The 13,265-nt window shown below is 48.0% G+C and overlaps 1 protein-coding gene across 1 annotated transcript in view; it reads right to left on the bottom strand.

The window, feature by feature from the left end:
• Window positions 1-6,785: 6,785 nt before the first annotated feature.
• LECT1 (leukocyte cell derived chemotaxin 1) overlaps window positions 6,786-13,265 on the bottom strand; it is a 32,489-nt gene continuing 26,009 nt past the window's right edge. The window contains exon 9 of the mRNA XM_015427857.1: window positions 6,786-7,358. Within this exon, the coding sequence (XP_015283343.1) occupies window positions 7,143-7,358 (216 nt within the window). The 3' untranslated portion in view covers window positions 6,786-7,142. The remainder of the gene's footprint in view (window positions 7,359-13,265) is intronic.

Genomic DNA, 13,265 nt, shown 5'->3' with positions numbered 1-13,265 from the left:
GAAAAGGAGTCAGCCTAGTGTTCGAACTGCAGTCCCCCGTGTGCTCGAGGGCTTGCATTTCGGGTTGCTTGAAGGTTGTTTCCTCGTGGTGCAGCTGGCCCTTGCAATGCAGCTATTGACAGAGTGATGCAAAAAGGAGTGGTCGGAACTTTGTCACTCGGGGGGGGAGGGTCTTGGTCAGTGTTCCCTCTAAGCTGAGTTAGTGTGAACTAGCTCACAGTTTTTTAGCCTCCAGCTCACAGAGTTCTGTCTTTGCTCAGGAATGATGGCTCCAGAGCAAACTAATGTATGCAGTAGCCAAATCACTCGCTCACAACTTTAATGCCAATAGCTCACAAAGTAGAACCTTTGCTCACAAGACTCCACAGCTTAGAGGGAGCATTGGTCTTGGTCAGAGCTTTACCACACTGCTACTCGCTTCAGTCCAGATTCACATATGTCGAAAATCTGCGTTGCCTTCCATGGGTCATATGTTGCTTAAAACACAATGCAAAGTGGAGACTCACAGCCCAGAGTTCTGCAGTCTACCCACCATACCAGCCTCACTTCATTCACACCTCCAGCAGGATGGAGCCCTGGTCCCCTTCCGCCAGTGTGGCTGTTCCCAGGACCTGGCAATTCCAGCGTTGAATCTGATGACCCTCCAAACTGAGGTTCTCTCTGTGTTGCTCCTCCCACTCCTGTTCTTGAGGAGGGCCACACTATTCTCATAAGTGGATCTGTAGAATCAGAGTCATGGCATCAGCATGAATTTTATTCCAATTATTTTTCTATTGCGAGGGATGAGAGACCTAAGAACACACGAGCAGCCCTGCTGTGTCAGACCAATGGTTCAGCCGCCTTGGGCTTTACAGAAAGAGAGGATATAAGCACTTCAAATACATCTAGTTTAGCACCCGGTTTCCCGCCATGATCAACCAGATGCCCAAGGAGTCCTGCCTCCTGGGGCGCAGGAGCCAGTCCTCACAGGTGCACATCCAAAAGCACCCAGGTCTCCTGAATGTGTTCAAGCCATCATGGTTGATAGATATTGACAGGTTGGTCCCATCCCCCGTCTGATTATTAAAGTACTCTCCTGCCTTTCCTTGTGGCTCAAGGCCACTTACACCTTATAGTAACGTCACATTTTTAAGCCAACAAAATAAACCCTCCGCACAAAGGGTACCTTCAATTTATACTCCATTAAAAGCCCTGGCAAATATAATGGCCTTGCAGTGCCTCCTAAACATTTCTAGAGGTGGTGTCTGCCTCAACTCCTTCAGAGAAGTTGGACAGTGAAGGAAGCCGACAGGAAGAAAATTGATCCACTCAGCTGAACCGTTGGAGGAGAGTTTTACACATTCCATGGACCACCAAAAAGACAAATGAATGGGTTCTCGATCAATAGTACTTTGGTCACCATATGGGATAACAAGACTGACTAGAAAAGACAATAATGTGAAGAAAAGTTGAAGGCAGCAGGAAGCATCACTGAACGTGAGGTGGATGGACTCAGTCAATGAAGCCACAAAGGCCCTCTGCTTGCAAGGCCTGAGCCAGGCTGCAGAAAAGGGCAGGAGTCCAGCAGCACCTTAAAGAGTTGCAAAATTTGTGGTAGGATATGAGCTTCCCTGAGTCACTGCTCACTTCTTCAGGCATCCAAACTTAGCCGTGACTCACAACGGCTCCTGCCCTGCCACAACTTTTCTTAAGTCTTCCAGGTGCTCCTGGACTCTGGCTCTTGTCTCCTGCTGCAGACAGACTGACACGGCTGCCCCTTCTGATCTGAGCAAACTCTCATCGATAGGATGTTTTGGAGAGTCTCCACAGGCCAGAAGTGACTTGATGGCACTTAACGCACACCCAGGGGCCCATGCCTGTGGCCATCCCTACATCCTCTGGCAGGGAGTCCTGCGTTTTAATCACTCCTTGAGTAAAAAAAGTATTCCCTTTTGTCCATCCTGAATCGATGGCCCTTCAGCTTCATTGCCCCTGACTTCTAGTGTTTGGGTTGAGGGAGGAAAGGTTCTCTTAGTCAACTCTCTCCACTCCATGTCTAATTTTATAAATCTCTATCCTGTCCCGTCCCCCCCCCACCTTAGTCATCTCTTTTCTAAACTGAAAAGTCCCAGAGACTCCTCAGCCTTTCCTCAAAGGGCAGGGGCTCCAACCCCCTCGTCCTCTTGGTCACCCTCCTCTGTACGTTTTGTGATGCGGTGATCAGAATGGCACAGGCTGTTCCAAAGGAGGCCGCACCGTACATCTAGACTGGGGCATTACAATAGTGGCGGTTTTATTTTCAATCCCTTCTCTAGTAATCCTCAGGACAGAGTTTGCCTTTTTCACTGCTGCTGCACTTCCATTGAGCTATCCTCTATGACCCGAAGGTCTCTCTACCTCCCCGTCTCAGCAAGTCCAGAGCTCATTAACTTATACTTGGAGTTGAGTGGGGGGTTTTGTTCCAGGGTACATCACTTTACACTTACCTACACTGAACTTCATTTGCCTCATTGTTGTCCACTCACCCAATTTGTGGAAATCTTCCTCAAGCTCTTCGCAGTTGGTGGCCTTGGTTTCCACCATCCTGCATATTTGTGTGTCCACCTACAGTCTTGACCACCATACTGCCTACCCCAAGTTCCAGACCATATATGAACAAATTGATGGAGAAATGGTATTTTACCCTGACCCACAAACTTCCACTTCATTGGTGTGTTTGTTGGTTCCTGAGCCCATCTTGAGATAAACATGACACCAGAGTTTTGATCCTGGACACATTCCAAGAGCCCCATTGTGGTGACTCCTTTCCATCTTTATTGGGGCATCCCTCCAAGGCCCTCTGGCTATGGTGGCTGCTAATGTGTCCCTTTTGGATGGAGAGTGTCCTGTACCTTTTGGTCTGTGACATCTGGAAACCCCCACACACACACACAATAGAAGGAGTGCGGATAAATGGTCTGTATGGCAGGCGCTCACCTTGTTGCTACCAGAAACATTACAATGATGAGACTATACAGATTACAGTACAGGAGTCAATCCAGCAATACTGCTTTACATAGACAAAAAGGGGGCAGAGTATCTCCTACTTGCTATCCTGGCAAGGGAAAACCTGGGAATCACCATTTCTCTGCTGGATGGGAGACACTTGAAATGGGGCAGCCTGGAAAGGAGCTCTCAGCTGTCTCTGGGCGTTGTCCAGCTTCAGTGCTGGGGCTGTGTGACCCTGAACACAGATTTAGCCTTGGTGGAAATGACGTCCCACTGTTTCCCACTAAGGTTCCACCGGAGCAGCTGAGAGCAAGCCTGCTTCGGAGGTCTCACGACGGGGGCGGGGGGGGAGGAATAATGAAAGAAAGGTTTACTGTAATGCTCACATATTCTTAGCATCTGGTGATCTTCCAGTCAAGTTAAATTAAATTAAGGATGTATTAGCAACTTGTCAAGTTTTCTACAATGAGCTACAATGGCTTCTGTTTTTGTCTTGGCAAACGTCCCTATAGATAAAAACAAATCCAAGCCTGTAACGAGTTCCCAGCTTCAATTAAATGTGTTTTCACCACGCGGCTTAAGGCAAAAGAATTGTGTTGATGCACACACACAGTCCGCCTGGAAACACAGTATGTGCTGCTCATATGGTTCTTCCACAAGGGGAAACCTGTCCTCATTCAGCTGTGCTTTCCATTTCATTTTCCCTCCAACCTGGATCTGATATTTCGGGCAACCAGGCAATTGTAGGTGTCTTGCTGAGGGGCACTAGAAGCTATCAGAGTCATGCCACCAGCCATCTCCTTTTTTTAAACATTTTGTGTTTTCTATTAGAACTAACAAGGCATTTAATCCTGGCGACTTGCTGTCTTTATCCATTCTTGGAAGCATCTGCATTCGGTGCTGGTGAAAATGAGCGTGCAATTGAAATCTGAAAGCTGCTCAAATAGGACTGGGCTGGCCGCTCTTGGCAGAGGAAGTGGCAAAGAGGAAATAATTCGATTCCTGTGCTGGAGCCGCTTGTGTCATTCAGATGAGCTTTCCCTGCGTCAGGGATGTCTCTGTTGCAGCCTACGTGCGGCTGACCAGCGCAAAACCATTTAATGTGAGTCTGTCATTGTGCAGTGCTAAAAATTACTTCTGTAACAGAACATGAAAATGAACAAATTTGGAATTAGGACATATGATTTCCCTCTGGTTCTCCCCGTGCATTAGATGTGTATGTGCGTAGATGAAAATTCAGGAACCAGAAAACCACAAAGGCAGCAGCGTTCCATTGTGAGAAGCTAATTCATAAGAGCGTTTTAGGGAGGAATGTACACAGTATAGACAGATCCCCACCCTAACATTTTAAAGGCCAGAGTATGAAGAAGAGGTGCCTGAGCAAACCCTTCTGAAACCCAGTTGCCTGGCAAACGGATGTCTTTCAGCATTGTCACCCTGACCCGGCTGGCCCAGTCGAAGCTGGCATCCGGATACCAGCTGCCGGGGCCCAGGGGTTCTCTGCTGTCCATCTCTCTCTCTCGTTCGCTAGAGCTCCGCTGTGCTCCCAGCTCTGCTGTGCTTCCCACTCACTGCCCAGCGCCATGGGGGAAAGGGCTGCAGGCAGAGGTGAGCATGGGCAGTGAGAGCGCTCACAAGTGGACGGGGGAAAGGCACACAGGCACTTGGGAAGCTTGTGGGTGGGGGGAAGGAAGGTGTGGGTGGGGAGCTGGTGGTGGGTAGAAGAGGGGAGGGGGTCCCTCAAAGCCTGGAAAGCAGCCCTGAGCCCAGGCTAGCCTGATCTTGTCGACTCTTGGGAGCTAAGCTGGGTCGACCCTGGTTAGTACATGGATGGGAGACCACCAAGGAAGTCCATGGACTCTATGCAGAGGCAATGGCAAACTACTTCATCTCTTGCCTTGAAAACTGCTACTGGTAGGGTTGCAAGCTTCAGGTTGGGAAATACCTGGAGATTTTGGGAGTGGAGCCTGAGGAGGGTGGGGTTTGGGGAGAGGACGGACTTCAATGGGATATAACATCAGGAGAGCCCCGCTGGGTCAGACCAGGGAGGGTCCCTCTAGTCCAGCCTCCCGTTTCACACAGGGGCCAGCCAGTCCCTCTGGAGGGCCAGCACCAGGGCAGAGAGGCCGAGGCCTTCGCCTGATAAGGACATCAGAAGAGCCCTGCTGGGTCAGACCAGGGAGGGTCCCTCTAGTCCAGCCTCCCGTTTCACACAGGGGCCAGCCAGTCCCTCTGGAGGGCCAGCACCAGGGCAGAGAGGCCGAGGCCTTCGCCTGATAAGGACATCAGAAGAGCCCTGCTGGGTCAGACCAGGGAGGGTCCCTCTAGTCCAGCCTCCCGTTTCACACAGGGGCCAGCCAGTTCGTCTGGAGGGCCAACAGCAGGGGAGAGAGGCTGAGAGCCAGTTTGGTGTAGTGGTTAAGAGCACATACTGTAATCTGCTACAATCAATATAGAATACCCTACAGATGAGCACATGAAGCCACCTTGTAGTGAAACCAGACCCTCGGTCCATCAAGGTCAGTATTGTCAACTCAGACTGGCAGCCGCTCTCCAGGGGCTCAGGGAGAGTTCGTTCACATCACCGACTGCCTAGTGAACCTGGGACCCTCTGCATGCCAAGCAGAGGCTCTACCACTGAGCCACAGCCCCCCTTCCTGGTTGAACTTGGTGGGGCAGCTAATGAAATCAGGCAGAGATGACCTTCCACAATGATAAAACACCCATTTTAAAATTGACCTTAGATAGTATATTGTCTTTTTGCAAGGAAAAAATCATTTAGTAGTTCATTTGAGTTTGAGGGAATGCCTTCCAGAAAAATGGTTGGAATTTCCTGTAAGGGCTAACTTTTAAGACTCTGGTCTTATTTCTGTTGTGTTTTTTTTTTTAATGGTTGATTGGTAACCCTTGATGTTGGCAAAGGACGATACAGGAATCTAGATAATCCAACCTCTGATGCAGAAGCCGCGGGCTTGCGTGGCCCCCCTGCCTTATGACTGAGTCTTTTCCATGCTGTGAATCCAAACCCGCATCCAAACCCCTGCTGTTCTTTTTGTAAAAGTAATTGGAATAAATTACTGCACCCAACTGTTGCCTGGTGTGTCCCAGCTGTGTCTCTTTCTCCCTCTACCTGCTTGAACAAAACGCGAATTCCTCAAAAAAAGGTATCTGCTACTGAGACCAAGTTTGCAAATTTTAAGTCAGTGTTTGACGTTTACCACTTGCAACATTTATTCAAAAAGTAGGATTTTTTAAATTATCCGCTTGCAACTTCTGACTGTGTTTTGAATGCCTTACTGCTCTCCTCCCGTAATTGACGGGTGTCTGTTCAAACCATAACAGTGATCTATCTCAAAGCTCCCCAACCCCCATGGCATCATAGCTGACAAATGGGAGAACACGGGTATCGGATTATAATCTACAATTGTAATGTACTCTGGGGCTATTCAACTGTTATGTTCCTACTCTCTACTTAACCGTCCTCTAGGACTGGCGCTTGCTAGTAATGACCTAGAACCAGGGGCGCAGGTCACAGTGCCATGACGGTGGTCCTGAAGAGCTCTTGAGCGTCACCATTCAACAGCCCCCCCCCCCCAGGTCTGGCTTCTGGCCACACAGAGCTTGTTCTCTGGTCTACCTCCTCCCCTCCCTGGCAACTCCCTGGCAAAAATGAGCTGTAATTGGTTCCTAACAGCTTCATAATGACTTGGGGGGTTCTTTGTGAATAACAACAGAGAGCAGCTTCACTTAAGATTTTATTTGTCAAGCACTACGTGATTGAAAGGCTCTGCCAAAAGCGGAGCGCCTCTAATTGGGCCCCACAACTGTGTCAAAACAGAAGGTTTTCTAAAGAGAGGCTGGACGTCAATTTCTAAGCAAGCTTTTATGTGGTGAGACTTAATTCATAAACAAAAAGGGTAATTCTGTTTGAGACTTAAGACATTCTTTTTTTCTTTTTCTTTTTCCAGCAGGGTTGAAGAGGGGATGGTTTGCTAAAAGGTAAATTTCTAAGCTGCACGCTTGTTTTTGTAAAACTACGGAAACCCTTGAGGGTTTTAATTGATTTACATCTACAAGGGCTGACGTTCAGTTTCTGAAACATACGGGGGAGGGGGGAGCTGCGTAGTGATTCTTTGGCTGTGGTCTCAGGTGCTCCCTCCCGTCACAGGGCTACTTCATACAACCCCCAAGATGCGGGCAACCCACCAGCTGCAGGGCATGATAAGGCGGCATGCGGAGCGGCACCCTTGGTAATTGTAAGGCCAGGGGTAGTAGCCCAGGAGAGGTTCGCAGATCCGCTGGCAATGGGTGTAGCTCCGCCTGCACTCGATACAGCAGACTCCTTCGTGGTCTAGCCGTGGGTCAAAGGTCATCCCTTCACCTTCTAGCTGCTGAAATTTAAAACATAACAGATGCTGGTTTAGATGGCCCAACATTTGCACTCTCTCAGTTCTTGCAAAAAACAAACAAACAAGACTGTTGTCACACTCTAGCACAGAATTAGGGGCTCGCGAATTGAATGGGAACGTCCATTAAAAATTGTTAAGTAACATACAGAGAACAACTTAAGGATACCTTGTCCAGCCCTGACCTGAATGACCCAGGCAACCTGATCTTACCCAGTCTCAGAAGCTAAGCAGGGTCTGCCCTAGAATCATAGAGTTGGAAGGGACCTCCAGGTCATCTAGTCCAACACTCTGCACAATGCAGGAAATACACAAATACCTCCCCCCACACCCCCAGTGGCCGCTGTTCCACACCCAGAAGGTGACAAAAAACCTCCAGGATCTCCATCCAAATTGGCCTGGAGAAAAATTGCTCCCTGACCCCAAAGTGATGATTGGCATTTCCCTGGGCGTGTAAGAAAGGGCCACAAGAACTAAGCACTGAGGCAACCCTTCCTGCCCTCCCTCTCATGTGCTGTCTAAGTTCACACAATCAGCAGTGCTGTCAGATGGCCATCGAGCCTCTGTTTGAAAACCTCCAAAGAAGGAGAGTCCACCACCTCCTGAGGAAGCCGGTTCCACTGAGGAACCGCTCTATATGTTGTAGGTATGTAGGGCTATCTTTCGGCTATGCTCCTGCAGAGTGCAGGGGGTTGGACTAGACGACCTGCAAGGTCCCTTCCGACTCTAACATTCTATTCTATTCTATTCTATTCTATTCTATTCTATTCTATTCTATTCTATTCTATTCTATTCTATTCTATTCTATTCTATTCTATTCTATTCTATTCTATTCTATTCTATTCTATTCTATTCTATTCTATTCTATTCTATTCTATTCTATTCTATTCTATTCTATTCTATTCTATTCTATTCTATTCTATTCTATTCTATTCTATTCTATTCTATTCTATTCTATTCTATTCTATTCTATTCTATTCTGTGCTTGAAGAGGGACATCATATCACCTCTCACTCATCTCCTCTACAGGCTAAACAGACCCAGTTCCTTCAACCTTTCCTCATAGGACTTGGTCTCCAGACCCCTCACCATCTTTGTTGCCCTCCTCTGGACATGTTCCAGCTTGTCTATATTCTTCTTAAATTGTGGTGCCCCAAACTGAACACACTACTCTAGGTGAGCTCTAAACAGAGCAGAGCAAAGTGATCCTATCACTTCATGTCATCTGGACACTATACATCTTCGACATGGTCTCTGTGCTTCACACCCATCGGATACAGTGCGCCTGCGCTGGATCGATCGGCACTGTAGCAAGCTCTTAACGGATTTTCGCGCCCAGACCTCAGGCATGTGCAGGAACCCCACCACGCATGCCCAGAGGGGTGGACGCGGACATCCCACCAGTTCCTTCAAACCGCCGCACTTGAAGCACCTTCCTTTTGTCGGTCTGATTGGTAGCTATTTTTCCTCAGAGGCTCTTCGGATTTCTCTTCAGTTTTCTTTATTTTTTGCTTTTACCTTGATTTATTTGTTGTTCTCTTTAAAAAAAAAAAAAAAGGACTTTATTTAGTTGAGGGGGACGTTTTTCGTTTACCTCAGTTTGGCCTTCGCCCCCCCCAACCTCTTTTTCTTCTATATTTGTTTATTTTATGGAGAAGAAGTGGGGCTTTTTCAATCGGTGCAAGGGTTGCGGCAGTAAGCTCGCTCCACCTGACGGCCACACCCTTTGCATTTTTTGTCTTGGCAAGATGCACCGACCAGAGTCCTGTCGACACTGTGCCAAGTTTTCTAATCACATAAAAAACAGTGGCGCGTCTCCGAGTAGCGCTACTGGAGTCGGCGCTAAATCCCGCTTCAGCCATGGATTCAGAAGTGCCGGTAAGACCATTGACATGGACGGCTCTGGTATCAAAGCCCTTGTCCGACATCGTCCAATCGACATCGAAGCCTCCAGCACCGACGGCACAGTTCACTCCCGTGAAAAAGAAGCTGAAATCGGGCAAGGAGCACGTCTGCCAAAAAGGGCTCCTCTAAGGCCCTAAAGGTGACAAAATCTGGAAAAGTTGTGGGTCCTGCACCGGGTAATGCCCCTAAGGTGCCCCCCCACTCCAATGGCAGTATCGGCATCGGACGCTCCAGTCACTCCACCGATACTGACCATCCAGCGAATGGACTCTCCCATACACCAACTCGACCATGACACGCTGGTTGATATGCGTCCTTTCTCCGACATCGATAAGGTTGAGATCCTCAGTCATCCCCTGGGCACGGATCGCACATACCACTGCCAAGACAAGTCTCCCCCATCCTGGTGAGTACTTGAATGGGAGACCACCAAGGAAGCCCAGGATTGCCACACAGAGGCAGGCAGCGGCAAATCACCTCTGAATGTCTCTTGCCTTGAAAACTCTACAGCAGGGGTGTCAAAAATATGGCCCAGGGGCCAGAACTGGCCCGTCTAGGTCTGCGAGCAAGGAAGAGGAGGGTGGCGGCAGCAGCAGAAAGAGCATTAAAAAGACCTGCTAGAGGGCCCACCCCCCCTTCTTTCACTTGGGCCAGGCTGTGGACATGTGGCAACTACCCCCTCCTTCTCCTGTCAGAGATGGGAGGGGTGTCGCCTCCCCATCAGCGCATGTGCGTGCTGGGCCCCTGCCCCTTTACTTCAGCAGAAGCCGTCTCCTTCGCCACTGTTACCGCCACCTTCTCGTCCTCCTGTTTGCCTCTCTCTCTCTTTCTCTGTCCCGATGCTGGAGAAGAGGCCTTTTGAGAGGAGGGAAGGAAGGGGGGGGGAGTCATTATACGTGAAGGTGGTGGTGGTGGAGAGCGGCTGGTGGAAACCGATGTTGGGAGAAGTGCAGGAGTGGGGAATGCCAGAGGGTGTCCGGGAGGGAGGGGTATGAGGGACTGGCGGGAGGAGGGGCACGGAAGGGAAGGGCTGAGGTGTGTGCAATGAGCGGGGAGGAGAAATATAGCTGTTTGGGGGAAAGGGGAGGTACCGAGTGTGTTCGGGAGGGGTGGCAGGCAAGGGCAGGGGAGTATTTGGAGGCTAAGATAAATCAGGAGTCTTGAGCCACCTTAAAAGACTTAATGATCTTTTGTTGCGTCGTTTTTATTTTCTAGACATCTGGACCTTGCTTTTCTCCCCAGCTGGGGATCCAAAGGGATTTACAAATCTCGTTCTCCCCATCTATGTTTTTGTTCTCACCTTAAATGGTAGAGCGTCCCCTGCAACATGTTGTGCGCGATGACGTCACTTCCGGATGACATTGTCGCGGTGTTTACGCTTTGCACACACACCAAGGAGATCCCATAGAAGGACCGGGACCCCCCTGCCGGCATAACGGTAAGACCGGGCAACCCTGGTGGTCCGTGGGAGCAGACGTGAGATTGGGGGTGGGGGGTGGATTGGTGTGGAGGAATATCACAGAGGTGGTGGGAGAAGAGGGCTGATTTAGGAGTTCTGGCCATTGACAGGTGTCTGGTGGTGAATCCGTGGAGGGTTCGTTTTTTGTGGTGGGCTGGGCAAGTGCTGAGGGCGGTGGCTCCAGTTCCTTGGAGAGTTTATATCTATAAGCGGGGAAGAAACCCTGCTTCACACACAAAAATGCTTCCAGGGTTGCAGAGAAAAAAGCTGCTGATCTAGTGTAAGGGGGAAGTGTATTTTCAGAGAGGGACGGGGGGGGGGCTGGGATTACTTGTGGGGGGGATGGACAGGAAGAGTTTCTCTAAGGTGGGAGTCCTGCTCAAGGTGGATTACACACAGCGAATCAGTGCAGCTGATAAAATGGGACATTGACACTGCTCCCCACCTGCCAATGAAATGATACCTCGAATCGCAGGTAGGTGGGGGAGCAGTGTGATGCTGTGCTGAAGGATAAGATTTCCGAAGTTGGCATTGGCAAATTTTACCAGTTTTTGGGTCTGAATTACCCCCAATTTAAGGTTTATGCTTCTAAAATTGTATGTTTGGGACAACATATGTCTGTGAATAGCTCTTTTCTGTAATAAACTTTAATAAATCAAAAGTATGTTTCCAGCTTACAGATATACACCTAAACAGGATACTCAAGATTGCTACAGCACAGAAATTGACTCCAGTTTTTGTTGCAATAATTCAGAGCAAAAAGTGTCAGTTATCAAAGACTGTTAAATAAAGGAAATACTCTAAGAGTACTAATGTTTTAAACATGTTTGTGTTTTGAGTAAAAAATAATGTTAAATGGAAATGTCCAAGCCCCACTAGGGGTCCATGACTTCCAGGCCTGCACGCACACACACAAAATACTCAAAATAATAATAATAATAATAATAATAATAATAATAATAATAATAATACAGTTTGCCTGTGTCCTTTATAAAGTTTATATCTCAGTGGTACCTGGCAATACATTTTATGGCACACATGGCCTGGCCTGACAAAGTGACGATTATGTCAGATCCAGCCCTCGTAGCCAAGGAGTCGGACACCTCTGCAGGGCTGCCGTAAGTCAGCTGTGACTTGAGGGTAATATCCACCCCACCCCCACCTTGTCTAAACATCTGAAACCCTTACAAAAAGGGCCAATGTGCAAAGGCAAGCTACAAGAACAGGGGGGAAAGCTCAGTGATAATTTACAAAATAGACATAAAATATGATGGGGTGCTTGTGAATGTAGACGCAAACATACAAAAATACAAGAAGTAATTAAAGATCCATGAAAACTAAGGGATGACTTAACTTTTGACCCTGTGCCACTGCCTATTTAAAGAAGGCAAACAGATCAGAGATAAAGGAGTTGGTGGGGGTGGGGGTGGCAGAGCAAAAGCAGCTGGTTTCGATGAAGCTTTAGAAAAGATTCGGAAGAGTCACTGTGGCCAGAGCAGTGGGAGGGCGTTCATCCTTTATTTCGGACAACACGGAGATGACTGGTTTGTTAGTTTCCATTCCAGATGGAGAAGCTCTATCCAGTCAGTAAAAACAAGACCTGGAGCTGACTGTGGTTCAGATCATGAGCTACTCATTGCAAAATTCAGACTTAAACTGAAGAAAATCGGGAAAACCACAAGGCCATTCAGATTTGACCTAGATCGCATACCTGATGAATATACAGTAGAGGTGAAGAATAGATTCAAGGGTCTGGATTTGATAGACCCTGAAGAACTATGGACGGAGGGTTCGTGACATTGTACAGAAGGCAGCAATCACCACCATCCCAAAGAAAAAAAAATTACAAGAAAGAAATGAGGCTTTACAAATAGCAGAGGAAAGAAGGAAAGCGAAAGGCAAAGACGAAAAGGAAAGATTTACCCAACTGAATGCAGATTTCCAGAGAACAGCAAGGAGAGATAAGGAGGCCTTCCTGAATAAAAAATGCAAAGTAATAGAGGAAAACAATAGAATGGGAAGGACTAGCGATTTCTTCAAGAAAATTGGAGAAATCAAGGGAGCGTTCCATGCAAAGATGGCCATGATAAAGGACAAAAACGGTAGGGACCTAACAGAAGCAGAAGAGATTAGGAAAAGATGGCAAGAATACACAGAAGAACTATACAAGAAAGACCTCGATGTCCTTGACAACCACGACGGTATAATCAATGACCTCGAGCCAAACATCCTGGAATGTGAAGTTAAATGGGCCTTAGAAAGCATTACTAACAACAAAGCTAGTGGAGGTGATGGTATTCCAGCTGAGCTATTCAAAGTCTTAGAAGATGATGCTGTTAAAGTGCTGCACGCAATTTGCCAGCAAATTTGGAACACGCAACAGTGGCCATAGGATTGGAAAAGGTCAGTATACATTCCAATCCCAAAGAAAGGCAATGCCAAGGAATGTTCAAACTATCGCACAATTGCACTCATATCACACGCTAGCAAGGTCATGCTCAAGATCCTACAAGCTAGGCTTCAACAGT

Source organism: Gekko japonicus, unplaced genomic scaffold, assembly GCF_001447785.1.
Source record: "Gekko japonicus isolate JY-2015 unplaced genomic scaffold, Gekko_japonicus_V1.1 scaffold694, whole genome shotgun sequence".
Classification (NCBI taxonomy): domain Eukaryota; kingdom Metazoa; phylum Chordata; class Lepidosauria; order Squamata; family Gekkonidae; genus Gekko; species Gekko japonicus.
This window is presented reverse-complemented; position numbering and strand designations above follow the sequence as displayed.